We start from the raw sequence: 25,398 nt of genomic DNA on the forward strand, positions 1-25,398 counted from the left end.
AGGTTTTACTGGGGACCTTAAAAGGTAGAGGTGAGGGAGTTGTTGAGCAGATCAAATGGAAGGCCAAAGGCTAGGCATTCGGGAGTTTGAAATGGCCGTTGTCAGTGACCCGGGGAGAAGCTTCTCTGCCCCCACCCCTCGTGCCCCCCCGAAAGTGTGGATTCAGAAGCAGATGGAAGGAGGTTAGGAGAATGTGAGTGCAGAGGGATAAAATGAAGTGGTCATAGAAACATCGAAAATAGGTGCAGGAGTAGGCCATTCGGCCCTTCGAGCCTGCACCGCCATTCAATAAGATCATGGCTGATAATTCCTTCAGTACCCCTTTCCTGCTTTCTCTCCATACCCCTTGATCCCCTTAACCGTAAGGGCCATATCTAACTCCCTCTTGAATATATCCAGTGAACTGGCATCAACAACTCTCTGCGGCAGGGAATTCCACAGGTTAACAACTCTCTGAGTGAAGAAGTTTCTCTTCATCTCAGTCCTAAATGGCCTACCCCTTATCCTAAGACAATGTTCCCTGGTTGAGCTTGTCAGTGATGAAGACTACGGGGGGGGGGGGGGGGGGCGGCGGGAGGAGGCAGGTCTCAGGAGATGAGCGAGTGGCTCTCACTAAGAGAAAGGACATCATTGGTAGTACAGCTTAACAAAGCTGGTTAGGAAGGGGATGCACTGTGGAAGCAGGCACTACATTCACAGACGTTCACATTTGTATAGTAACAGCAGCACGGGTTACCGCGTGTGAGAATGACCTGTGCAGTGAAGAGGAGCGAGTTGGCTGATAGATGATTAGGATGACAGTACAAATTCTGGGGAGAGTGATTTATTTTGGCACTGGGAAGATGTAAGGACCACTGATAATGGGACGGGTGCTTGGGGAAGAGTAGGAGAACGTATCCACTCAGTCTCTGCTGAGCGCTTCTGGCAGGTGCCATGGGTGTTGGTTGTTGCTGCACCCACTGGCTCCTCGCCAATACCTCACAGATCTCCTGCTCTATAGGGATACCTTGGGGAATGGCCCATTCATTGAGGTTTGCACCGGAAATATCAATGGGATATTTGGGTGGGAATTAATCAATATTCTTAATGTGATTTGCACATTGCACATCGATGAACACAAAGTTGTGGGAAATTAACGGCCAAACATGCACAACATCAACAAATTTGATCAATGGCGGCACTATGTGACTACACACGTTAAAGCTGCCCCACAATTTTCATCATCTCCTACGGTACTTACCCACAACAGATTCAGGAGGAGAATAAAACTGGCCATCAGAGAGGGGGCCAGGAAGGATGAGTGGTGCATGCTCTGATACATCAGATGCTGCAAAGACACCTGGAACAGGAAGAATGGCATTAATATTAGGGACACTGGCAGAACAAAATGCACACGTGATTTATTACATTTTACATCCCTAAAGTAACAATCTAGAAGTTGTACCTTGGTCTACTGACCCGGCACATACCACACCATCCGAATTTGTAAACCAGTTTGTTACTGATTTTAAATAAAGTGTTACAGCAATAGTAGAATGGAAATGGAAGAGCTTGTGGATAAAACAAGGGTTAGATTGGCTTCATTGAAAGAGGCAGTATAAAAGTCAGTGTTACAAATCATCCTTTACCTGCACGATCATCTGCTCCGCCTGCAACTTAATTTGACAGCAGTACCAGTGGGATAGACAGCACAAAGGAACAGTAATGTTACTTACTGTTTTCATCCTTTGCCTCTTGTGGCAACACCTTAAAATCCAGAAACCAGGTTTCGATCCAGGCCAGTATGAAGGAGATGATTGGCAGTAAATAGGCAAAGGCCGTACCTTCGACCAGGAGCTAGAGTAAAACAAGGTGTGTTGAACAACTTAAAGAAAGCTAGCAATGAAAGACAATCTCAGTATAAATCTTTCATTCAGTTTAGTTGCATGGTCAGGGTCACTACATACCTTGGAAATAATGACTTTTGCAATTAGAAAGGCACTGGTGACAGCTGTTGTAATCTGGAACAGTGAAGAGAAGAGGCATTTATAGTCACTGCAGGGGAACATTCAGTAATTGATGTTTGGATTAATCTAACCACATATAAAGTCGGGCTTATTACAACTCATAAAAACTATCGAACTTTAACCAAATTATTCATTTGATCAGAAGCGTGTTTTCGGTGAAAGGCATAACGACACGCATCACCTTGTCCCGACTCGACATGGGCCGCCACCCATCACAGTGTTCAGGAGTGCATGAGACAGGGAAACAACATTTGAAGGAAAAAATTAACTTTTACATACATCAGATTGTTATTTATTTAAGTCAGAGTCTATCTGGGTGCAAAGTGCACAATCACCTGATGCAGTAGGGAGTACCTTTCAAAGAGTGCAGTCAGAGCACACTATTGGGCAGAGTGCAGGGAGCTTTACTCTGCATGTTCCTCTTATGGGCTCGATGTGGGCATTAGCACCAAGAGGGTTAAATGCTTCATTCCCCTGCATCAATAGCCCAGATCATAGAAATTCAAATATACACAACTTTAAAAATAAACCTCTTGCCTAGCTTGAGGCGGGGATTTGAGAACAGACAGTTGAGACTCTGGCCCACATTTAATAGATGTTCACCGTCTTAACACAAGAGGCAAGAATAATATCACATCACTCACCGCGATCACCCACCAGTGGTGTAACCTACACAGGGCATAGGCAAAAATCAGCATAAAGAATCGGAACACCGCCAGTAACTGGGAAGGACAAAGAGGATTAGATAAAAGCTTGAGAGTTTAGAATGCTGCATTAAACAAGTGTTAAGGAAAATGAGAAAATCCACTCACAAATATATCAAAGTAAGAATTGTGGAAGTCATAGTGAAGTACTTCATTTGTTAAACTATGAATTATACCACCATCGACCTAGAAAATAAAAAGACACAAGTGGGATCATATTGCCAACAGTGGTTATTGAAACCAGACGTGAAATACGCAAACAGATATCAGCCAGTATTTATTTGGATTTTAATGGTGGATCAGATACACAGAGAAATCTTTAATGAAACACTTCAAAATATCCTAATTTATTAAGTTATTCTAATAAAATGACTTTGCGTTCAATATGTGGGATTCTAACACACTGCTGCTATCAGATTTGCCATGGGATTGCTGGCAGCTAGTGCTAAAGCCGGAGTTTAATTTTTGATACTGGAATACAGCGAGAGACTCTGGCACTATTAACTCCACAATAAACATCCTGCAGCAAAGATTTATCGTGGCTCCAGGTCAATCTGCATTTAGTGGATTAATATTTTGAAAAAGGAAAATTTAAAGGAGTATGGGAAAGAGCAGGGAACGGGGTCAGTGTGTAGAACTCTTTCAGAGAGCCAGCACAGGCGTGATGGGCCGAATGACATTCTACTATGCTGTAAAATTCCAGGATTCTATAAACATCACGTTATACTAATTGAAAGATAATTACATGATTCAAGGCCCCAAAAATCAGCTGCGGTCATCCCGAGTGAGAGTGAATGTCAGTAACTCATTACTTTTCAGTTTTATTTAAGGTCAAACGAATCGGTTTCAATTCTGCAAATCCTGGTGCCTTAAATAAACAGGAATAAGGGATCACAGGACAGGACCGTCATGACAACATTTCCATCCACATGTTCGATGTGCGGTCTCCCTGGACCCATTAGTCTACACTGCCTCACTGTGCAGTACACAGCGTGAAGAGATAATGGTAGTGGGTACAATATGTGGACAGCTCTTTCTGGGGTAAACACAAGGGCGGCAGGGCAGTGGCATGGGAGAAATGATGGGCTGGCGGTGGCTATAGGGTGAGAATCAACACATTGAAAATTGGCTCTCGGCTGGAAGTGGAAGGAAAAGTGACTCTTGCTAATCTTTGATATAGGTGCTGCGTGGAATCCGGGTGAGTGAGTGCTTGTCCAGATGGTGCCTTTCAGAAGGTGTTGGACATACAATAAAGGACTGTTTTTAAGATAAACCCAGATGTACAGCAGTATCTCAGTTAGGCAGGACAATTTCGACTAGAGGTCAATATAAAGAATTACCTGGACAGTTTTATTGTACCTTAATGTATGTGAGGTGGTGAGATGGTACGGCAGATAAAACTATTAAACCATCAGCACAATTGTAATTGCAGTTTAAAAAAAAGGCAAACAGGATACTGGGTTGTATTAGCAGAGGGGCAAAATTCACACTACAGGGTGCTCTGACTTCTGTCCAAGATAGTGGTTAGAGTAGTGGTGAAAAGGACTACGTGCGTTCTGGTCATCTAACCAATGGAAGGATGTTGTGCTGCCCTGAAGGGAATGGAGGTGAAGATTATTGTGGCTTACCAGAATTGTCAGTTATGGGGAAAGTTAGAAACAACTGTAAAAGAGACTTCAAGGTACAGACCAGCAATACACTTTACGCACAGCTAGTCCATTAAACCCTGCCCCTGCCAAGAGCAAAAGTGCCAGCCAAACTTGCAAAGTTAATGATTTACCACCAACTGCACGAGAGGTGTGAGAGAGAGAGAGAGAGCGAGAGAGAGAGAGGGAGAGGGAGAGAGAAAAAAAAGAGTCGCACGAGGCCAGGGAGGGGGTGTCACAGAATCCCAATAAAAAGCTATTTTTAAACACTGAAAATAAAAGTCTTGCCCTGTGGTTTCCAAAAAGGAACCAATTATCCTCATTGGATGGGTGGTTCAGTATAAAGAATTATTGGAGCAACGCCATGGGCTCAATTTTCCCCTAAGCATTGTTTTGGCGTACTTGAAGAGTTACGCCCGATGTCTTGGGGCCTAAGTACGCCCCCAAAAAAATATTCTAAGTTTTCCCCGTTGGATTTCTTCATTTTGGCATGGCGTAACCCGACCTTTAGTTTTGGGGGTGGAGCCTTGATCTGCGTCAAAAAGATCGGGCTGCCATGGTAACCAGGGACACAATGCGAGCTGAGGCTGCAAAGTGAAGCATACAGCCAGCTCCCAACACATTAAAATAATTGAAAAAAAACATAGCAGTAATTTACCTCCAACCCCACCCAAAGGGCTTGCCGGTCCGGTCCCATTCTTGGTCCCTATTCTCCCGGTCCGGTCCCATTCTCGGTCCCCGGATATTTTTTTCTCTCTCTCTCTCTCTCTCTCTCTGGACTGTGCGTGTGAATCGGGGACCGAGAATGGGACCGGACAGCCTTCAGGCGGGGTTGGAGGTAAGTTGCTGCTATGTGTTTTTCAATTCTTTCAGCGTGTCCGGGCATCTGCTGCGCCGCTTTCCTTAACTCTCCAGAAGGTTTTCCTGCAGAGGCCACATACGCTGGCCTAAGCACAACTGGAGTAACCCTCAGCTGGCCAAACTTCCCAATGGCCAGAATCGGCGTATGTGGTTGGTTACGCTCCCTTTGGCTGAAAAAAAAACTGACCTAAAAAAATCGTAACTGAGTTGCGCTGGTGCAAATTGATTGGGGAAACTGTGGTTTTTCAAACTTAGGCCAAAAAGAGCAGCCTGCTCCGAAAACACGGTGCAAATCACGGAGGAAAATTGAGCCCCATAAAACTCAGTTGAGGTTCATCAAGTGATCTCACGTCCACAACCAAGCACGCCATTCAAGGGCTGATTTTACAAGAGAAAAGAAACAACTTGCCTTTCACGACCTCAGGATGTCTCAAAGTGCTTTACAGCCAATGAAGTACTTTTGAAATGTAGTCACTGTTGTAATGAAGGAAGCGCAGCAGCAAACATGCGCACAGCAAGATCCCACAAACAGTAATGTGATATTGACCAGCTCTCCGACCATTCCCGGTGACACCCTGTTCCCACACGCTGACAATTCGCAGGGGCACCCTGTCCCCCCTCTCCAACTCTTCCATAAGACCCTGGCCCCTCTCTCCGACCATTCCCGGTGTGACCCTGTCCTCTCTCTCCGACCATTCCCTGTGAGACACTGCCCCTCCCTCCGACCCCATTCCCGGTGACACCCTGCCCCCTCTCTCCGACCATTCCTGATGACACCATGGCCCCTCTCTCTGACCATTCCTGATGACACCCTGTCCCCTCTACTGCCCACCTATTCCCTGTTAGACCCTGCCCCCTCTCTTCGACCATTCCCATTAAGACCCTGTTCAGTCTCCCACCCATTCCTGGTGAGAACCTGTCCCTTCACCCTGCCCATTCCTGGTGACACCCTGTCCCCTCTTTCCGACCATTCTCTGTGAGACCCTGATACCTCTCTCTGCCCATTCCTGGTGATACCCTGTCCTCTCTACTCCCATCCATTCCTGGTGATATCCTGTCCTCTCATCCTGCCCATTCCCGGTGATACCTGGCCTCTCTACTCCCACCCATTCCTGTACCGCACAGTATCACCAGCGACAAGACAAGACATTTGCAGCATCGACAGGGATATACACAAACTGTATTTATATATCGTCTTTAACGTAGTGAAATGACCCAAGGCGTTTCATAGGAATATCATGAGATTAAAAAACTGACACCAAGCTGTACAAGTAGAAGTTAACACAGGTGACCAAAAGCTTGGTCAAAAAGGTATGTTTTAAGGAGCGCCTTGAAAGAGGAGAGAGAGGTAGAGAGGCAGAGAGGTTTAGGCAGGAAGTTCCAGAGCTTAGGGCCTAGGCAACAGAAGTACAGCCACCAATGGTTGAGCGATTATAATCAGAGATGCTCAAGAGGGCAGAATTAGAGGAGTACAGACATCTCAGGGGAGTTGTGGAGCTGGAGGAGATTACAGAGATAGGGAGGGACAAGGCGTTGGAAGGATTTGAAAATAAGGATGAGAATTTTGAAATCGAGGCATTGCTTAAATGGAAGCCAATATAGGTCAGCGAGCACAGGAGTGATGGATGAGCAGGACTTGGTGCGAGTTAGGACACGGGTAGCCGAGTTTTCAATCACCTCTAGTTTATGTAGGGTAGAATGTAGGAGGCCAGCCAGGAGTGTTTTGGAATAGTCAAGTCTAGAGGTTAACAAAGGCATGGATGAGGGTTTCAGCTGAGGGAAGGGTGGAGATGGGCAATGTTACAGAGATGGAAATAGGCAGAAATGTGGTCGAAAGGCATTTCAAGATCAAATATGACACCAAGGTTGTGATCAGTCTGGTTCAGCCTCAGACATAAGTTGGGGAGAGGAATGGAGTCAGTGGCTGATGAACAGAGTTTGTGGTGGGGGCCGAAAACAATAGCTTTGGTCTTTCCAATATTCAAATTTCTGCTCATCTAGAACTGGATGTCAGACAAGCAGTCTGACAATTTAGAGACCGTGGAGAGAAATGGACAAACTACAGTGAGAGAGTTTAATACTTACATTTAATTCTATGATCCACAGCAAACTGACAAATAAAAGGTCAAAGGTAACAAATAAACAGAAAGTCCTCCTGACATCAGAAATTGTTTTTTTATTGCTGGATTTGTAGGACTCTAACCTAGCGGCTAGGTGGGAAGTGTTGATTGAAGGCGCAGTGCTGAGGGAAGCGCTGGGACTGAAACGATTGACTCCAGCATTCCCCTGGTCAGTCGGCAATCTGCTCATCCTGCACGGGTTTGCCACAAATCAGCAACAGCTCCAGCATCACCACAAGTTGCTGTACAAAAACAGAAAAAGGAGAGTTCAGAAAAGGAGTGCAGCAGAAAAGAGCTAAAACATTAACAACATGGCCCGCTTTCCTCAAATAAATTTTGCTCTGCCCTGAATGAAGCCAAAAGTCAGCAGTTGATTGGTGGGAAGTGCTGGGCACAGAACATTGTATGGGGCAAACAGGCAGGGCATTAGGGGAGCGGCCCTCCACACTGCATTCCCCCACATGTGCTCCACTCAATACAGCATTGTGTCCCCAGAGGGTCAGTGCTCAATGGAAGCTTTTGACTCTGTAGCAAGAGGCCAGCCTGGAGGAACACAGAGACCTTGGGCGGTTGTAGGGCTGGAGGAGATTACAGAGATAGGGAAGGGCGAGGACATGGAGGGATTTGAGAACAAGGATGAGAATTTTCAAACTGAGGTGTTGCCGGTCCGGGAACCAATGTAGGTCAGCAAGCAACGGGAGGTGATTAAGGAAGTAGTAGCAGGACATTTAGAAAACCATAATACAATAAAGCAGAGTCAAATGGTTTTATGAAAGGGAAATCTGTTTGACAAATTTATTAGAGTTCTTTGAGGATGTAACGAGCATGGTGGATAAAGGGGAAATAGTAGATGTAGCGTATTTGGATTTCCAAAAGGCATATGATAAGGTGCCACATAAAAGGATATTACACAAGACAAGAACTCATGGTGTTGGGGGCAATATATTAGCATGGATAGAGGATTGGCTATCCAACAGAAAACAGACAGACGGGATAAATGGATCATTTTCAGGCTGGCAAACTGTAACAAGTGGGGTGCCACAGGAATCAGTGCTGGGGCCTCAACTATTTACAATCTATATTAATGACTTGGATGATGGGACCAAATGTATTGTAGTCAAATTTGCTGACGATATAAAGATAGGTGGGAAAACAATTTGTGAGAATGACACAAAGAGTCTGCAAAGGGATTTCGATAGGTTAAGTGAGTGGGCAAAAATTTGGCAGATGAAGTATAATGTGGGAAAATGTGAGGTTATCCACATTGGTAGGATGAATAGAAAAGCAAAATATTATTTGAATGGAGACTACAGAATGCTGCGGCACAGAGGGATCTGGGTGTCCTCGTACATGAAACACAAAATGTTAGCATGCAGGTAAAGCAAGTAATTTGGAAGGCAAATGGAATGTTGGCCTTTAATGCAAGGGGGATGGTGTATAGAAACATAGAAACATAGAAAATAGGTGCAGGAGCAGGCCATTCAGCCCTTCTAGCCTGCACCGCCATTCAATGAGTTCATGGCTGAACATGAAACTTCAGTACCCACTTCCTGCTTTCTGCCATACCCCTTGATCCCCCGAGTAGTAAGGACTTCATCTAACTCCCTTTTGAATATATTTAGTGAATTGGCCTCAACTACTTTCTGTGGTAGAGAATTCCACAGGTTCACCACTCTCTGGGTGAAGAAGTTTCTCCTTATCTCGGTCCTAAATGGCTTACCCCTTATCCTTAGACTGTGACCCCTGGTTCTGGACTTCCCCAACATTGGGAACATTCTTCCTGCATCCAACCTGTCCAAACCCGTCAGAATTTTAAACGTTTCTATGAGGTCCCCTCTCACTCTTCTGAACTCCAGTGAATACAAGCCCAGTTGATCCAGTCTTTCTTGATAGGTCAGTCCCACCATCCCGGGAATCAGTCTGGTGAATCTTCGCTGCACTCCCTCAATAGCAAGAATGCCCTTCCTCAAGTTAGGAGACCAAAACTGTACACAATACTCCAGGTGTGGCCTCACCAAGGCCCTGTACAACTGTAGCAACACCTCCCTGCCCCTGTACTCAAATCCCCTCGCTATGAAGGCCAACATGCCATTTGCTTTCTTAACCGCCTGCTGTACCTGCATGCCAACCTTCAATGACTGATGTACCATGGCACCCAGGTCTCGTTGCACCTTCCCTTTTCCTAATCTATCACCATTCAGATAATAGTCTGTCTCTCTGTTTTTACCACCAAAGTGGATAACCTCACATTTATCCACATTATACTTCATCTGCCACGCATTTGCCCACTCACCTAACCTATCCAAGTCACTCTGTAGCCTCATAGCATCCTCCTCGCAGCTCACACTGCCATCCAACTTAGTGTCATCCGCAGATTTGGAGATACTACATTTAATCCCCTCGTCTAAATCATTAATGTACAATGTAAACAGCTGGGGCCCCAGCACAGAACCCTGCGGTACCCCACTAGTCACTGCCTGCCATTCCGAAAAGTACCCATTTACTCCTACTCTTTGCTTCCTGTCTGACAACCAGTTCTCAATCCACGTCAGCACACTACCCCCAATCCCATGTGCTTTAACTTTGCACATTAATCTCCTGTGTGGGACCTTGTCGAAAGCCTTCTGAAAGTCCAAATATACCACATCAACTGGTACTCCTTTGTCCACTTTATTGGAAACATCCTCAAAAAATTCCAGAAGATTTGTCAAGCATGATCTCCCTTTCACAAATCCATGCTGACTTGGACCTATCATGTCACCATTTTCCAAATGCGCTGCTATGACATCCTTAATAATTGATTCCATCATTTTACCCACTACGGAGGTCAGGCTGACCGGTCTATAATTCCCTGCTTTCTCTCTCCCTCCTTTTTTAAAAAGTGGGGTTACATTGGCTACCCTCCACTCCATAGGAACTGATCCAGAGTCAATGGAATGTTGGAAAATGACTGTCAATGCATCCGCTATTTCCAAGGCCACCTCCTTAAGTACTCTGGGATGCAGTCCATCAGGCCCTGGGGATTTATCGGCCTTCAATCCCATCAATTTCCCCAACACAATTTCCCGACTAATAAAGATTTCCCTCAGTTCCTCCTCCTTAATAGACCCTCTGACCACTTTTATATCCGGAAGGTTGTTTGTGTCCTCCTTAGTGAATACTGAACCAAAGTACTTGTTCAATTGGTCTGCCATTTCTTTGTTCCCCGTTATGACTTCCCCTGATTCTGACTGCAGGGGACCTACGTTTGTCTTTACTAACCTTTTTCTCTTTACATACCTATAGAAACTTTTGCAATCCGCCTTAATGTTCCCTGCAAGCTTCTTCTCGTACTCCATTTTCCCTGCCCTAATCAAACCCTTTGTCCTCCTCTGCTGAGTTCTAAATTTCTCCCAGTCCCCAGGTTCGCTGCTATTTCTGGCCAATTTGTATGCCATTTCCTTGGCTTTAATACTATCCCTGATTTCCCTAGATAGCCACGGTTGAGCCACCTTCCCTTTTTTATTTTTACGCCAGACAGGAATGTACAATTGTTGTAATTCATCCATGCGGTCTCTAAATGTCTGCCATTGCCCATCCACAGTCAACCCCTTAAGTATCATTAGCCAATCTATCTTAGCCAATTCATGCCTCATACCTTCAAAGTTACCCTTCTTTAAGTTCTGGACCATGGTCTCTGAATTAACTGTTTCATTCTCCATCCTAATGCAGAATTCCACCATATATAAGTAGGGAAATCCTACTACAACTGTACAGAGCGTTCGTGAGACCACACCTGGAGTACCTGTGTACAGTTTTGGTCTCCTTATTTATGGAGGGAGATACTTGCATTGGAGGCAGTTCAGAGAAGGTTCACTAGGTTGATTCCTGGGATGAAGGGGTTATCTTATGAGGAAAGGTTGAACAGATTGGGCCTGTATTCATTGGAGTTTAAAAGAATGAGTGATCTTATTGAAACGTACAAAATTCTGAGGAGGCTTGACAGGGTAGATGCTGAGAGGATGTTCCCACTTGTAGGGGAATCTAGAACTAGGGGGCAGAGTTTCACAATAAGGGGTCACCCATTTAAGACAGAGATGAGGAGGAATTTCTTCTCTGAGTGTCGTGAATCTTTGGAATTCTCTACCCCGGAGAGCTGTGGAAGCTGAGTCATTGAACATATTCAAGGCTGAGATAGACAGATTTTTGAACTATAGGGGAGTCAAGGGTTATGGTGAACAGGCAGGAAAGTGAATTGAGGCCAACATCAGATCAGCCATGATCTTAGAAACATAGAAACATAGAAATTTACAGTGCAGAAGGAGGCCATTTCAGCCCATCATGTCTGCGCCGGCCGACAAAGAGCCGCACGGCCCTTCATCAGCAGCCCTAAAGGTTACATACAAACCCATGAACAATAACGGAAAGTCAAAGAGTACCCAGCCCAACACCACTTATACTAAAAACATCTACACTCCACCCCAACTGGAGCCATGTGAGCTCCTGGGAGAGGCAAAAACCAGATAAACACCCAGGTCAATTTAGGGAGAAAAAAATCTGGGAAAATTCCTCTCCGACCCATCGAAACTAGTCCAGGAGATCACCCTGGCCGTATTCTATTCCCTGCAGTACTTACCATTATATCTGCGCCGACCAACAAAAGATCATCTAGTCTAATCCCAATTACCAGTTCTAGGTCCGCAACCCTGCAGGTTACGGCACTAAGTGCCCATCCAACCATCTCTTAAAAGTGGTGAGGGTTTCTGCATCCACCACTCTTCCAGGCAGCGAGTTCCAGATTCCCACAACCCTCTGCGTAAAAAAAGCCCCCTCCCGTCAAATCCCCTCTAAACCTTCCACCAATCACCTTAAAACTTTGCCCCCTCATAATAGCCCCCTCCACCAATGGAAATAGACCCTTACTATCCACTATGTCCAGACCCCTCAATATTTTGTACACCTCGATGAGGTCTCCTCTCAACCTCCTCTGTTCCAATGAGAACAAACCCAGCCTATCTAATCTGTCCTCATAGCCAAGATTCTCCATTCCAGGCAGCATCCTAGTAAATCTCCACTGCACCCTCTCTAGTGCAATCACATCCTTCCTATAATACGGTGACCAGAACTGCACGCAGTATTCCAGCTGTGGCCTAACCAAAGTATTATACAATTTAAGCATAACCTCCCTGCTCTTATATTCTATGCCTTGGCCAATAAAGGCAAGCATCCCGCATGCCTTCTTAACCACCTTAGCCACCAAGCCTGCTACTTTCAGGGATCTGTGGACAAGCACTCCAAGGTCCTTTTGTTCATCTACACTATTAAGTGGCCTACCGCTTAATGTGTATAACCTTTCCTTACTAGCCCTCCCAAAGTGCATCACCTCACACTGCTCTGAATTAAATTCCATTTTCCACTGCTCTGCCCACCTGACCAGTGGATTGATATCCTCCTGCAGCCGATGACTTTTCTCTTCATTATCAACCAAACAGCCAATTTTAGTGTTGGCTGCAAACTTCTTAATCATACTTCCTATATTCAAATCTAAATCATTGATATATACCACAAAAAGCAAGGGACCCAGTACTCCGCGGAATCCCACTGGAAACATCCTTCCAGTCACAAAAACATCCATCATTATCCTTTGCTTCCTACCTCCAAGCCAATTTTGGATCCAACTTGACACTTTGCCCTGGATCCCATGGGTGTTAACCTTCATGACCAGTCTACCATGCGGGACCTTATCAAAAGCCTTGCTAAAGTCCGTATATACTACATCGTAGGCACTACCCTCATCGACTCTCTTGGTTACCTCCTCAAAAAACTCAATCAGGTTAGTCAGACACAATCTTCCCTTAACAAATTCGTGCTGACTGTCCCTAATTAATCCTTGCCTATCCAAATGCAGATTTATCCTGTCTTTCAGGATTTTTTCCAATAATTTTCCCACCAGACGTTAGGCTGACAGGCCTGTAATTACTCTGCCTATCCCTTTTTTCCTTCTTAAACAAGGGTACTACATTAGCAGTCCTCCAATCCTCCGGCAACTTGCCCATATCCAAAGAGGACTGGAAAATGATGGTCAAGGCCTCTGCTATTTCCTCTTTAACTTCGCTCAACAATCTGGGATGCATTTCATCCGGGCCTTGGGACTTATCTACTTTCAAAGCTGCTAAACCCCTTAATACTTTCTCTCACTATATTTATTTCATCCAGAATATTACACTCTCCTCTAGCAGTATCTGCATTACCTCTTTCCTTTGTGAAAACAGATGCAAAGTATTTGTTAACAACCCTACCAACGTCTTCTGCCTCCTCACAAAGATTATCCTCATGGTCTCTAATAGGCTCTATCCTTTCCTTAGTTACTCTCTTACTCTTAATATATTAATAGAACATCTTAGGGTTTTCCTTAATTTTACTGGCTAAGAATTTCTCGTGCTCTCTCTTAGCATTCCTAATATCCTTTTTAATTTTATCTCTTATCTTTCTATATTCCTCTAAAGTATTTAGCCGTTGATATGTGACATAAGCGTCCCTTTTTTTCTTAATCCTCCCCTGTAAGTCCCTAGATAACCAAGGGGCTGGAGAATTATTTTTCCCAGCTTTTTTCTTTAAGGGCACATGTTTGGCCTGAACCTTTCGGATCTCCTCCTTAAATGTCTTCCACTGTTCTGATACCGATTTACCCACAAGTAGCTTTTTCCAGTCCACTATGACCAAATTACTCCTTAACTTAGCAAAATTAGCTTTTCCCCAATTTGGAACATTTATTCCAGGTCTATCCTTGTCCTTATCCATAACCAACTTGAATCTAACTGAACTATGATCACTGGCACCCAAATGCTCCCCCAATTAATACCCCTTCAACCTGCCCAGCTTCATTCCCCAAAACTAAATCCAAGACCGCCCCCCCCCTCACGTGTTGAGCTTGCTACATACTGACTAAAAAAGTTCTCTTGAATGCATTTCAAGATTTCCGCACCTTCTATACCCTTCATACTAAATTTGTCCCAATCAATATTTGGATAGTTAAAATCCCCTATTATTATCCTATGGTTTTTAGACTTCACAGCAATTTGCCTATATATTTGCTCCTCTATCTCCTTCCCACTGTTTGGGGGTTTATAATACACTCCCAGCAGTGTGATCACCCCTTTTTCATTTTTCAATTCGACCCATATGGCCTCAGTTAATGATCCCTCTAACATATCATCCCTCCTCACCGCTGTAATAGTTTCTTTAATTAGCACCGCAAACCCCCCCCCCCCTCCCCCCTCCCATCGTGTCTAAAAATCCTGTAGCCAGGAATATTAATCTGTCATCTGCCAAACCTGCCCCTCTTTCAGCCATGTTTCTGTAATGGCTATAATGTCATACTCCCAAGTGTCTACCTGTGCTCTTAGCTCATCCGCCTTATTTGCTATACTCCTTGTATTAAAGTATATACCATTCAGCACAGGATGACCTCCTTGCTTACTACATACTAAGCCCTGTTTCCTCTGTCTTACAGATTCGCTTTCTAGATTCTTGCTATCCAACTCCTGCTTTACTTCCTTCCCTTTTCAATTCGTTCTCAGGTTCCCATCCCCCTGCCAAGTTAGTTTAAACTCTCCCCAACAGCACTAGCAAAACACCCCACGAGGATATTGGCCCTGGCGCTGTTGAGGTGCAACCCGTCCGATTTGTACAGGTCCCATCTCCCCCAGAAGTGGTCCCAATGCCTCAAGAATTTAAAGCCCTCCATCCTACCCCAATTTTCCAGCCACGTGTTCATCCTCTCTATCCTTCTATTCTTGTACTCATTAGCACTTATTGAATGCCGGAGTAGGCTCGAGGGGCCGTATGCCCTACTCCTGCTCCTATTTCTTATGCTCTTATATGGGACTTGGTGCAAGTTTGGACACAGGCAGAAGAGTTTTGGATGAGTTGAAGGTTACGGACTCACGCTCTGCTCTGCACTCTAGTGCTAAAGAGGAATGTGAGCCCAACTGTGTCAGCATTAGACAAGGTACATTTACCATGAAACAAGTGGGTCAAGCAGCATATGTGCAGAGGACAGGGAGCTGATGCTTCAGGTGTAGACACAATTTTGATAAAGGGTCCTCATTCAAACATTAACTCTGTTTCTCTCTCCACAGACGCTGCATGACCTGCCGAGTGTTTGCAGCATTTCCTATTTTTGTTTTAGATTTCCTGCACCTGCTGTTTTATTGCATTTATCAGCATCAAAACAGTTCACATGAAGCAAAAGATTGCTTAAAATCCTGACTAGATACATAGACAGCACTGAAACTTGTGTTTCACTTGTCCTATTTCAAGACATAGGTCAGAATGCAGAAAAGGAAAAAGGTAGATAAAAAAATAATAATTTCTGAATGTGATAAAAGAAAATAGCCAATCCAGCCACGGTGCCGATTCAGTGATGAGATAATGACCAGATAATCTGTTTTTAGTGATGTTGGTTGTGATAAATATTGGCCAGGACACCAGGGAGAACTCTCCTACACTTCTTCAATAGTGACCGTGGGATCCTTTACATGTACCCGAGAGTGCAGACTGAGCCTTGGTTTAATGTCTCATCTGAAAGACGGCAACTCCGACAGTGCAGTGCTCCCTCAGTACTGCCCCTTTGACAGTGCAGTGCTCTCTCAATACTGCTCTGAAGTGATAGCCTGGATTAAGTCTCTGGAGTGGGACTTGAACCCACAACCTTCTGACTCAGGCGAGAGTGCTACCCACTGAGCCACAGCCAATACTTTGTTAGGTATGATGGAAGGTAAAGAACTAAAGCTATACTAACAGAAGTGAGTCGACCCACAGGGCACAGCAGACGAGAAGCAAATGCTCAATAACACGGCCTTTATAAAATCCAGCACACCCAAACTCTGACAATCCCCCATCTCAATTTGACTGGTTAATGTCGTTAAAGCTGGGGAATGTTTGTGGTGTTGGTCATCACTTGCACTCCCCGTTATAGAATTCCACCTGTTCCCAACTGTGGGCCAGCAATTCTCCACAATGGCCAAATGTTACAATAAAGGCATAATTATGAAAAATCTCACTGAAAAGCATTTAAATATAATTTGTAATTTAGATGTTTTTTCTCTTCTTACAAATCAACTGGAGCTACAGATTAATCTGTTGGGTAATATGTTTGGTTAATTGAACTACAGGCGTCTTAACTTTGAGTCATGAGATCGAATCCTCAAACTGCCAGTAATAGAAACACTTTATGCAAATATTGGACTCCAGAAACCACTTCTGCTCGACATATTTACCAGTTTTAAATGTAAAATTTCCCGATATGTAACCGGGCAGCAGAAAGATCAATACATCCTGCATTAATCCAGCATCTTGAGCTGCAATCAAATCGCCACATTAAAAATTCCACTGAGGTGAAGAGAATAGAGAATTAAACATGTTGAGCTAGAAACTCCACTTCTGTGCTTCTCGTCCCAAAATCGGCGTTATTTCCGGCATGGGCGTTAAAAAAGGGTTTTCAGATCACCGGCTTCTCGCCCATTCTCAAAACACCTAGTTTATCTTTTTGATACCTTACGAGTGGTATCAAATGGGCGGTAGCATTAAATCTTTTTGACCTTCTGCCGTAAAGTGTGGCCGTACTTAGCAACGGCATGGCAACGCTCGATTCAGGAAGTCAAGGGTCTTCATGATATGCGCAGAAGACGACAACAGAGAGGGAGCTCAGAGGGACTGAAAAGCATGTGTGGCTGTGGTGTGTGCTTGTCTGGCTGTTGTGGGAGACACGACGGAGATTCACCAGCAGCAAAAAGCCTACTAAGCACCAAGAACATAGTTGGCACGAGTTTTTGTCCAACAAATAAGATATAACATGGAAGGGATAGAGAAGGCTCTGGAGCTGGTAGCCAGGAACACTGGTGGCAGAGGTCTCCGAGCGCTACACCCCATTGCCAACGACACGAAAGCCAGCAGCAACATCTTGCTTCTGGCTTGGGAGCATGTTCCCACCTCGGGACCGTCCTCTTCCGTATCTGTCCAAGCAGTGCCTCGGCCGTCACCCCCCCCCCCACCTCCCCCAAATGAAGCCTCTCCTGAGGACCTCCTCGGCCAGGCGGCTTGGAGTCAGGAGGGGAAGGGGTAGAGGTGGGGAGGAGAAGTGGAGCCAGGGGGGAGGGAGGAGTAAAGGATTGGTTTGTACAGAAATACTGATGATTTCAGACTAATGTTCGGTTTAAATGTTTTTTGCTTAACAAAACCTTGTAGCGCATTGGCTCAGATAGCTGCACCATTACACGCTGACGATCCCTTTACATCAAAGGGTAACTTCAAACAACTTCAACTTTAATTGTCACCAAGGTGATGCCCACCACTGATGTATAACCTGCACACCCAGCCTTGTAAATAACACCAACATTCTTTCAGGCAAAGCAATCATTGATGAGCTCCTGACGCAAGGCTCGTGCAGCTATCATGCCACCATGGGCCCTTTCATGTGGTCTACAGGGGGACGGAGACATGGTTTCAGCGTCAGCCTGATTGTCTGGGCCGACGTCAGTGTCCGCCTCCTCGTCCTCTCTCTGGTGAGGTGGACTGTCAGACTCATCAGGCAATTCTTGTCCCCTCCTGATAGCCAAGTTGTACAGCATGGAGCACAGCACCACAGCACTACCTGCTCAGGGTGGTATTGGAGCTCGCCTCCCGAGTGGTCCAGGCATCTAAAGCACTGCTTCAGCACTCCAATGGTTTTCTCCACAATATTGCGAGTTGCTCTGTGGCTCTCGTTGTATCGCCTCTCAGCCCCGGTGTGGGTGTCACGCAGGGGTGGTCATCAGCCAGGTGGCAAGGCCATATCCTTTGTCACCAAGCATCCAGCATTGACCCTTGTGGCCCATTGTTAAACAAGTCAGATACAGTGCTCTCATGCAGGATGGATGCTGCCCAGAAATTGAGCATTCACTGCCAATATAATTTGCTGGTGGTCGACAACCAGTTGGACATTCAGGGAGTGGAATCCCTTGTGGTTCCTGAAAACCTCAGCATCCTGAAAAGGTGCCCGCATCACAATGTGCGTACAGTCTATTGCTCCCTGCACCTTGGGGAAGTTTGCAATTCTCTAGAATCCTAGAGCCCTCTCACTCTGTGCCTCCCTGGTCATAGGGTCCCTTCTGCGTGCGTACAGGGCGTCAGTGACCTGTCTAATGCAGCGATGTGTGGCATGCTGAGAAAGTCCGCAAATATCGGCAGCTGTGGCCTGAAAAGAACCCGAGGCGTAGAACGACAGTGCCGCGGTGACTTTAACCTCGACGGACAGTGCATGGTGCTGGCAGGCTGCAGATCTGCCCTTATCAACTGGCATACCTCAGTGATAACCTCTTCATGGAAGCGCAGTCTCCGAAGGCAGGTGGTGTCGGGCAAGTCGAAGAAAGAATGCTTCTCCTTGTACTTGCGGGGAGTGTAACGTCTGGTCCTCTTCATCTGTCTTTCACGTCTTATATTGGGCACATAATGTAGTGGAGCGTTCCTTCAGTGATGTCGAGTCTGCAGCATGTATTTGGTCACCAAGAGAGGGTGAGAAAGGACAGGCCCCATTGCAGTAGCTCTCTGTTTTCCACCGATTGGTCACAAACAAGGAATGTCCCGACGATGACACCTCTTCAATTCCAACTGGTCACAGTATGGTCAAGATGTTTTTAAAGAGATGTTCACATCAACGCCAACAACCTGCAGAGTACATCCGAACTCTGCCGAGGTTGAAGCACAGCAGCCTTTTAAAGGACGTGACATGTGATCTAGAACATGGCGTCCATAACACTGTGGTTAGTTCCACTTTATGTGGGTGTTTTTTTTGGACGAGCAATATTGTGGGCAATGTGTGCGCAAGGTGGTGAAATTGACGCTGGCCGATCTCATGGCCGCTGGTTTCAGTAAATATGCTTTTTACGTCAAAAAAAAGTGGGCAGGCGTTAATATCGAATCTCGGCATTAAATCCGTGTGGAAAGTTACGCTGGGCGATATTATGGGCGTTGAATTCGCCCATTCTGCTGATTCCGCCCAAAAAAAGTGGGCAGGCGGTAATATTTTTTATCGCCGTTAAGCACATGGGGAAAATAATGCTCGGCGATAAGTTTCTGAAAAATTCCCTCCAGTTTCCATTTTGTGCCAAAATGGGCGCTATATGGGCATTATACATCATTTCAGTGGTAAAATGGGCATTAAGTGGGCTTTAAGCATGCAAAAAATAGTGGAGGTTCTAGCCCCAGAGCTCTGAAAGAATGGGCACTGCCTGACTCACCTTCAGTAAAAGGAGGGCGAGGGTTGGAAATCATCACCAAAAAATACTTGTGCATTCACCAAATTAAAGGGAATGGGTCAAATCTCCTATACATCTCGAACAAGACAAACTGTAGTGAAACTCCTTCACTGAGGGGGAGTAATATACAACTTACTCTCCATCGACGAACAGCAAACAGCCAGCTCGACAAATTTAAATCAAAAGACACAATATACTTATGTACTGTCCACTTGTAACTAATTTAAACATGTTATTACACAGACAGCCCTGGTGAGTGGAGTCAAGTGTCTGGTCTCTAAATACTGAGCTAACACCTAATAGGGAGATTCGTATCCAGAGGGAATGACCACTGGCTCGGGGCTAGTGTTCCCCGAGTCGGAGAGTTGTGTCTGAGCCCCACTCCAGACTGCCCCGACGAATGACCGGAGAATTCCGGATTGACGCCCAGTAGTGCAGGGGGAATACTTGGGTCTGAGGGGCAATTATAAAGGGTAAAAAACGTGAAGACAATAACAAGAAACCAACTCAGCTCCTCTTCCCTTGTGAGTGGATCAATAATCTTGTGTGCGAGACTTAAGTTAGGCACTGCCCTAGGCAGGACACATATGAATTATAGAGATTAAGCAAAAGCACATTTCCATTTTGTCTATGATGCCCATTTATAATCCTGTTCCAAGGTGTGGGATAACCTGCAGAAACTAAAATAAAGCTGCCTATCACAACTGTCAAAATACATGCACAGAAATGTCAAGGAGAGCTCAATCAAGGTTCCACAGCAGCATTCTACAGTTGCGTTGGTGTCCATCTGAACAACAGTGCCGCGGGAAAGAACTCATGTTTCATTCTGCGGAAGTGACTTACCCATGAACCCCACCCAAAATAAAACTCTCGCCTATCGGCCTCGTCTCACTCACACTGACCATAAAGTAAAAAATCTATGGTGAACCTGGTCCAGAAACTCGCCGGAATGTCATGGGGGAAACACAGCCACAACATTTGGCACCACATCAGTGGCCTTAGTCTACTCTGCTGCAGAATACTGCACTGCCTCATGGTCCTGCAGCCGCCAGACAAAGATCGTAAACGTGCAGCTAAACATCAACATGAGGCCGATGCCAGGGACGGTAAGTCCACTCCAACTGAGTGGCTCCTGATGCTGTCCCACATTGCCCCAGCTGCCAGTCAATGTGACACCACTGTGCTCAGTGAGATGGAAAAAATCGTGAGCAACATCAAACTTCCCATTCACAAAGTCTTGAAAAACCCACCACGGAAGCTCTAAAAATCACACCAGCCATTCTGAGAAACAACAGCCAATACTCATGCAGTTGGTACCGACCCACTATCCAGATGGAGGGAATCGAGGAATGCATGTAACAAAGAACCAACACCTCATTGACTCAACAGCAGAGGACTCTGGCTTCGATCTCCCTCAAAGACAGTGAACAGCACTTAACCGAATCTGCAAAGGGCATGGATGATATGGCCACCTGCTCCACAACTGGTAGATGAGGAACCCGAATTGTATAGGGCCTTGGTGAGGCCTCACCTGGAATATTATGTTCAGTTTTGGTCTCCTAATCTGAGGAAGGACGTTCTTGCTATTGAGGGAGTGCAGCGAAGGTTCACCAGACTGATTCCAGGGATGGCTGGACTGACATATGAGGAGAGACTGGATCGACTGGACCTTTATACACTGGAGTTTAGATGAATGAGAGGGGATCTCATAGAAACATATAAGATTCTGACGGGACGGGACAGGTCAGATGCAGGAAGAATGTTCCCGAAGTTGGGGAAGTCCAGAACCAGGGGACACAGTCTTAAGATAAGGGGTAGGCCATTTAGGACTGAGATGAGGAGAAACTTCTTCACTCAGAGTTGTTAACCTGTGGAATTCCCTGCCGTAGAGAGTTGTTGACCTGTGGAATTCCCTGCCGTAGAGAGTTGTTGATGCCAGTTCATTGGATATATTCAAGAGGGAGTTAGATATGGCCCTTACGGCTAAAGACATCAAGGGGTATGGAGAGAAAGTGGGAAAGGGGTACTGAGGTGCAGGATCAGCCATGATCTTATTGAATGGTGGTGCAGGCTCAACGAGCCGAATGGCCTACTCCTGCACCTATTTTCTATGTTTCTATGAAGTGCAACTGTGGCCATGAGTCCAAAACCAGGGAACACATCACATCAACCAGCCTGTTGCGGGAGGCACCTCATTTCTCCACTTGGCAACTCAGGAGGCCATCGAATGGATAGCCAAACTAGACATCCCATTATAAGCTTTTCCGTCATACGAAAATACAGTACATCAGCGTGATCAATTTATAAACTCCACAAAACCTTAATACATCTGTACTGAGAGACTGTCAGAATTAGGTGTGTGAGTGGGTGCGCGCCAGTGAGAGTGGGTGCGTGCCAGTATGAGTGAGTGTGAGTGAGTCAGTGAGTGTAAGTGTGAGAGTGTGGCTGCCCCAGTGAGTGTGAGTGCCCCAGTGAGTGAGGCTGCCCACACTGTGGATGCCCCAGTGAGTGAGGCTGCCCACACTGTGGGTGCCCCAGTGAGTGAGGCTGCCCACACTGTGGGTGCCCCAGTGAGTGAGGCTGCCCACACTGTGGGTGCCCCAGTGAGTGAGGCTGCCCACACTGTGGGTGCCCCAGTGAGTGAGGCTGCCCACACTGTGGGTGCCCCAGTGAGTGAGGCTGCCCACACTGTGGGTGCCCCAATTGTGCCGCAGTGAGTGAGGCTGCCCAGGTTACAGTCTGTTCTCACCACCAACAGGCACGGACTGAAGCCGCCCAGCGATCAGACAAGGTCGGGATTGTGGTCTGCGGCTTTCAGGAAGCGGAGGATCCGATAATTATATTCCCGTCACTGCTTCATTTCTTCAATTCTCCAACCAGCAATAGAGAAACAGAGCGGCGCCCCGATCCCAAACTCTAGCCCCCGGCATAAAGCCCGAGACAAATGATCCAAACTCCCAGCCCGGAGTCCACAGCCCGCACCGGGGCCCGGGAGACCGCGACCCTCCACGCCGCACCCCGAGGCCCGGCTGATAACGGGCGGCCCGATCCAGTGAGAGTGCAACGGGCCTCAATGGCAATCCCGCCCCCGCGGACTGACACCGGGAAACGGTCACCAACAGCCGGCCAGTAGCGCCCAACACGGACCCCCGCCCTTACCTCAGGATCAGGCCGCGGTGGAACCGGCGCCGCCGCCTCGCTGCTTCGGGGAAAAGTTTGGGGGCGGGGCGAGGCCACACACGTCACCTGAGCTTGCCCCGCCCTCAGACCGGAGCCCCGCCCACCGAGAGCAGATGGGGGCGGGGCAAACAATGGGAGGGGACAATGAATGGGGGAAGGGTAATTAGGGAGGGGCAATAAATGGAGACGGGGAATAAATGGGAGAGGGACAATAAATCGAGAGGGGCAATAATTGGGGGAGATGGAATAAACGGCACCACATTCCCAGGTTTCACAGAAGCCTTCTCTTTGCCAGATTCCCATGCTTCTCTCCCACTCTGCTACATAAGAACATAAGAAATAGGAGCAGGATTGGGCCATTTGGCCCCTCGAGCCTGCTCCACCATTCAATAAGATCATGGATGATCTGATCTTGGCCTCAACTCCACTTCCCTGCCCGCTCCCCATAACCCTCGAGTCCCTTTTCGTTCAATTCTTCTATTCTGCTGTTGTCATTTACGCCTCCTCTAGACCCATCTTTTGTTCCTTTTCTTGTCCCATTACCATCCTCTTTTCCCTTGCATCATTATCACTTTTGTCATTTAATCTCTCTGGCCTTCCAATTTATCACAGACCTTCCCTTTTACACCCCTCCCCCTTTCCCTGATTCTGTACGTGCTTAAAATGGTTAAATCACTAATCTTTTCTGATTCCGATGAAAAGTCATCAATGTGAAACACCGACTCTATTTCTCGCTCCACAGTTGCTGCCTGACCCGCTGAGTGTTTCCAGCATTTTCTGTTTTTCTTAACGCAGTCAAACTGTCACCTGATCAGGGCAGTTTTAGACATCCTTTAAAATGCATTTCACTTCATAATGACAAATGAAGAAATTATTCAGCTCGCACACTAACGCCTAGTTCAATTGCTAACACTTCCCTCTGGGTCAGAACTTTGAGGATTCAAGCCCAATACCAGGACAAGCACTCACCCAGACACTCATTGGGGAGTGCTGCATTGCCAGAAGTGCTATCCTTTCAGATGAGATGTTGAACCGATGCCATGTCTGCCTCTTCTGGTGCATATTTAATTAAAAAGTGGCTGTAATAGCGTGGTTGTAATTATGAAAGATAAAATAAACAGAAGGGTATTCTTCAAACCAAATTTTGCTCAGCTGAGGTGCAGGAAGGAGAGATGAAGTGGGGAGATGTCAGAGCACCATCACTGCTGGGGAAAGCTGGTTACTTTAAGGAGGTGACAAATTCCAAAAGTAAATATTGTCGAACATGAGCAGATCCAGTAAACTGTGAAAGATTGTTTACTGGTAGACCGATAACAAGGGCTTGATGATTATCACTAAAGGTTAGAAGAAATATTTTTGCAATAGTACTTATCAGAACTTGCTTTATCACCGGTGATTATTGAGACATAGATTGTAACAACATTAACAGCGGAATTGGATAAGTATTTGAACCGCTCCAAAGTGCTTAACAGCTAATGAAGTACTTTTGAAATGCAGTCACTGTTGTAGGAAACTCAGGAGCCAATTTGCGCACAGCAAGATCCCAAAACAGCAACGTTTCAATGACCAGATCATCCATTTTAGTAATGTTGATTGAGGGATGAATATTGGCCAGGACCCCAGGGAGAACTCCCTGGTTCTTTTTCAAAATAGTTTCAAAATGTTCAAAGTTATTTTACATCCACCTGAGAGGGCAGATGAAGCCTTGGTATATACACCTCCCTCAGATTCCCCCCGCTCGCCCCCCCCCCCGCTATGTATTCCTCCATCAGATTCCCGCTCCATTGAAGCAGGCGAATGGAGCTTCTGCCAAACTTCACTAAAGTTATGCAGCTCCAAGGGAACAGCTTAGAGGAAAATATCCCCCTGAGGGTTTTGCTTCTTTTCTAAAAGCTGTTTCTACACTTTTTGTCTTCAGTGGAAAGTAGAAGTCAGCAGTTGATGAAACGGAACAAGTCACATTATTGCTATTGTTTGAAGTCACTGTACTTAAAATAGGAATGCTGCTTATGAACAAATATTATGAGGCCGAACTTTGGTAACGCCCATTTAGAGGCAATAACCCTGTCTGGTTGGTAATTTTACCGCCTGCCAGTATTTATCGTCTACCACAAAATTCAGTTTTACCGCCAAAAGAGGGAAATGGAGCAGTAAATCAGGCGTCACATGCGGCGCTAAGTGGTGGTAAATGAACTGTTATGTCTTTGGATGCTCTGATAATGACTCCACGAGGCAATGTATTGCACTTGAACTGTAGTGACCTTAGTCCATTTAATATAACTCCAGAGTGAGGATCACACATGGTGACCTGCCTTTTATACTAGGTCTGGCACACCTTTACAGGTAAACTACAAGTCTTCCACTGCAGTGCCCTCTGGTGGCACACCTTAGTGACCATACAGCTGGTGTACAAATTTCCCATAGTAGTGCCCTCTGGTGGCACATCATATGTAATAGTACAGGCAATAACATATCTAGATATATGACATCACTCTCCCCCAAGTCCTTAGTGCAAATCACCTTCATACATTGACTGTGCTCTGGGTTTAGCTCTATCTGGTTGACCCTTGGAGGGTTGTTTCCATCTTGGGTGAGTAGGTGGTATT

At 45.9% G+C, this 25,398-nt stretch overlaps 1 protein-coding gene across 4 annotated transcripts in view; it reads right to left on the reverse strand.

Moving 5' to 3' along the window:
- The window catches only part of stard3nl (STARD3 N-terminal like), a 168,212-nt gene extending 145,328 nt beyond the window's left edge, over window positions 1-22,884 (reverse strand). For 3 of the 4 annotated variants that reach the window (XM_070889299.1, XM_070889308.1, XM_070889289.1), the window contains exons 1-7: window positions 22,772-22,884; window positions 7,303-7,579; window positions 2,819-2,896; window positions 2,651-2,728; window positions 1,947-2,000; window positions 1,716-1,836; window positions 1,241-1,339 (exon numbers count right to left, since the gene is read on the reverse strand). In XM_070889299.1, coding sequence (XP_070745400.1) covers window positions 1,241-1,339; window positions 1,716-1,836; window positions 1,947-2,000; window positions 2,651-2,728; window positions 2,819-2,896; window positions 7,303-7,527 — 655 coding nt within the window. In that variant the 5' untranslated portion in view covers window positions 7,528-7,579; window positions 22,772-22,884. The remainder of the gene's footprint in view (window positions 1-1,240; window positions 1,340-1,715; window positions 1,837-1,946; window positions 2,001-2,650; window positions 2,729-2,818; window positions 2,897-7,302; window positions 7,580-22,771) is intronic. The other variant, XM_070889318.1, reaches the window with a different exon arrangement.
- Window positions 22,885-25,398: the final 2,514 nt, after the last annotated feature.

The sequence above is a fragment of the Pristiophorus japonicus genome, chromosome 1, assembly GCF_044704955.1.
Source record: "Pristiophorus japonicus isolate sPriJap1 chromosome 1, sPriJap1.hap1, whole genome shotgun sequence".
NCBI classification, from domain to species: Eukaryota; Metazoa; Chordata; class Chondrichthyes; family Pristiophoridae; genus Pristiophorus; species Pristiophorus japonicus.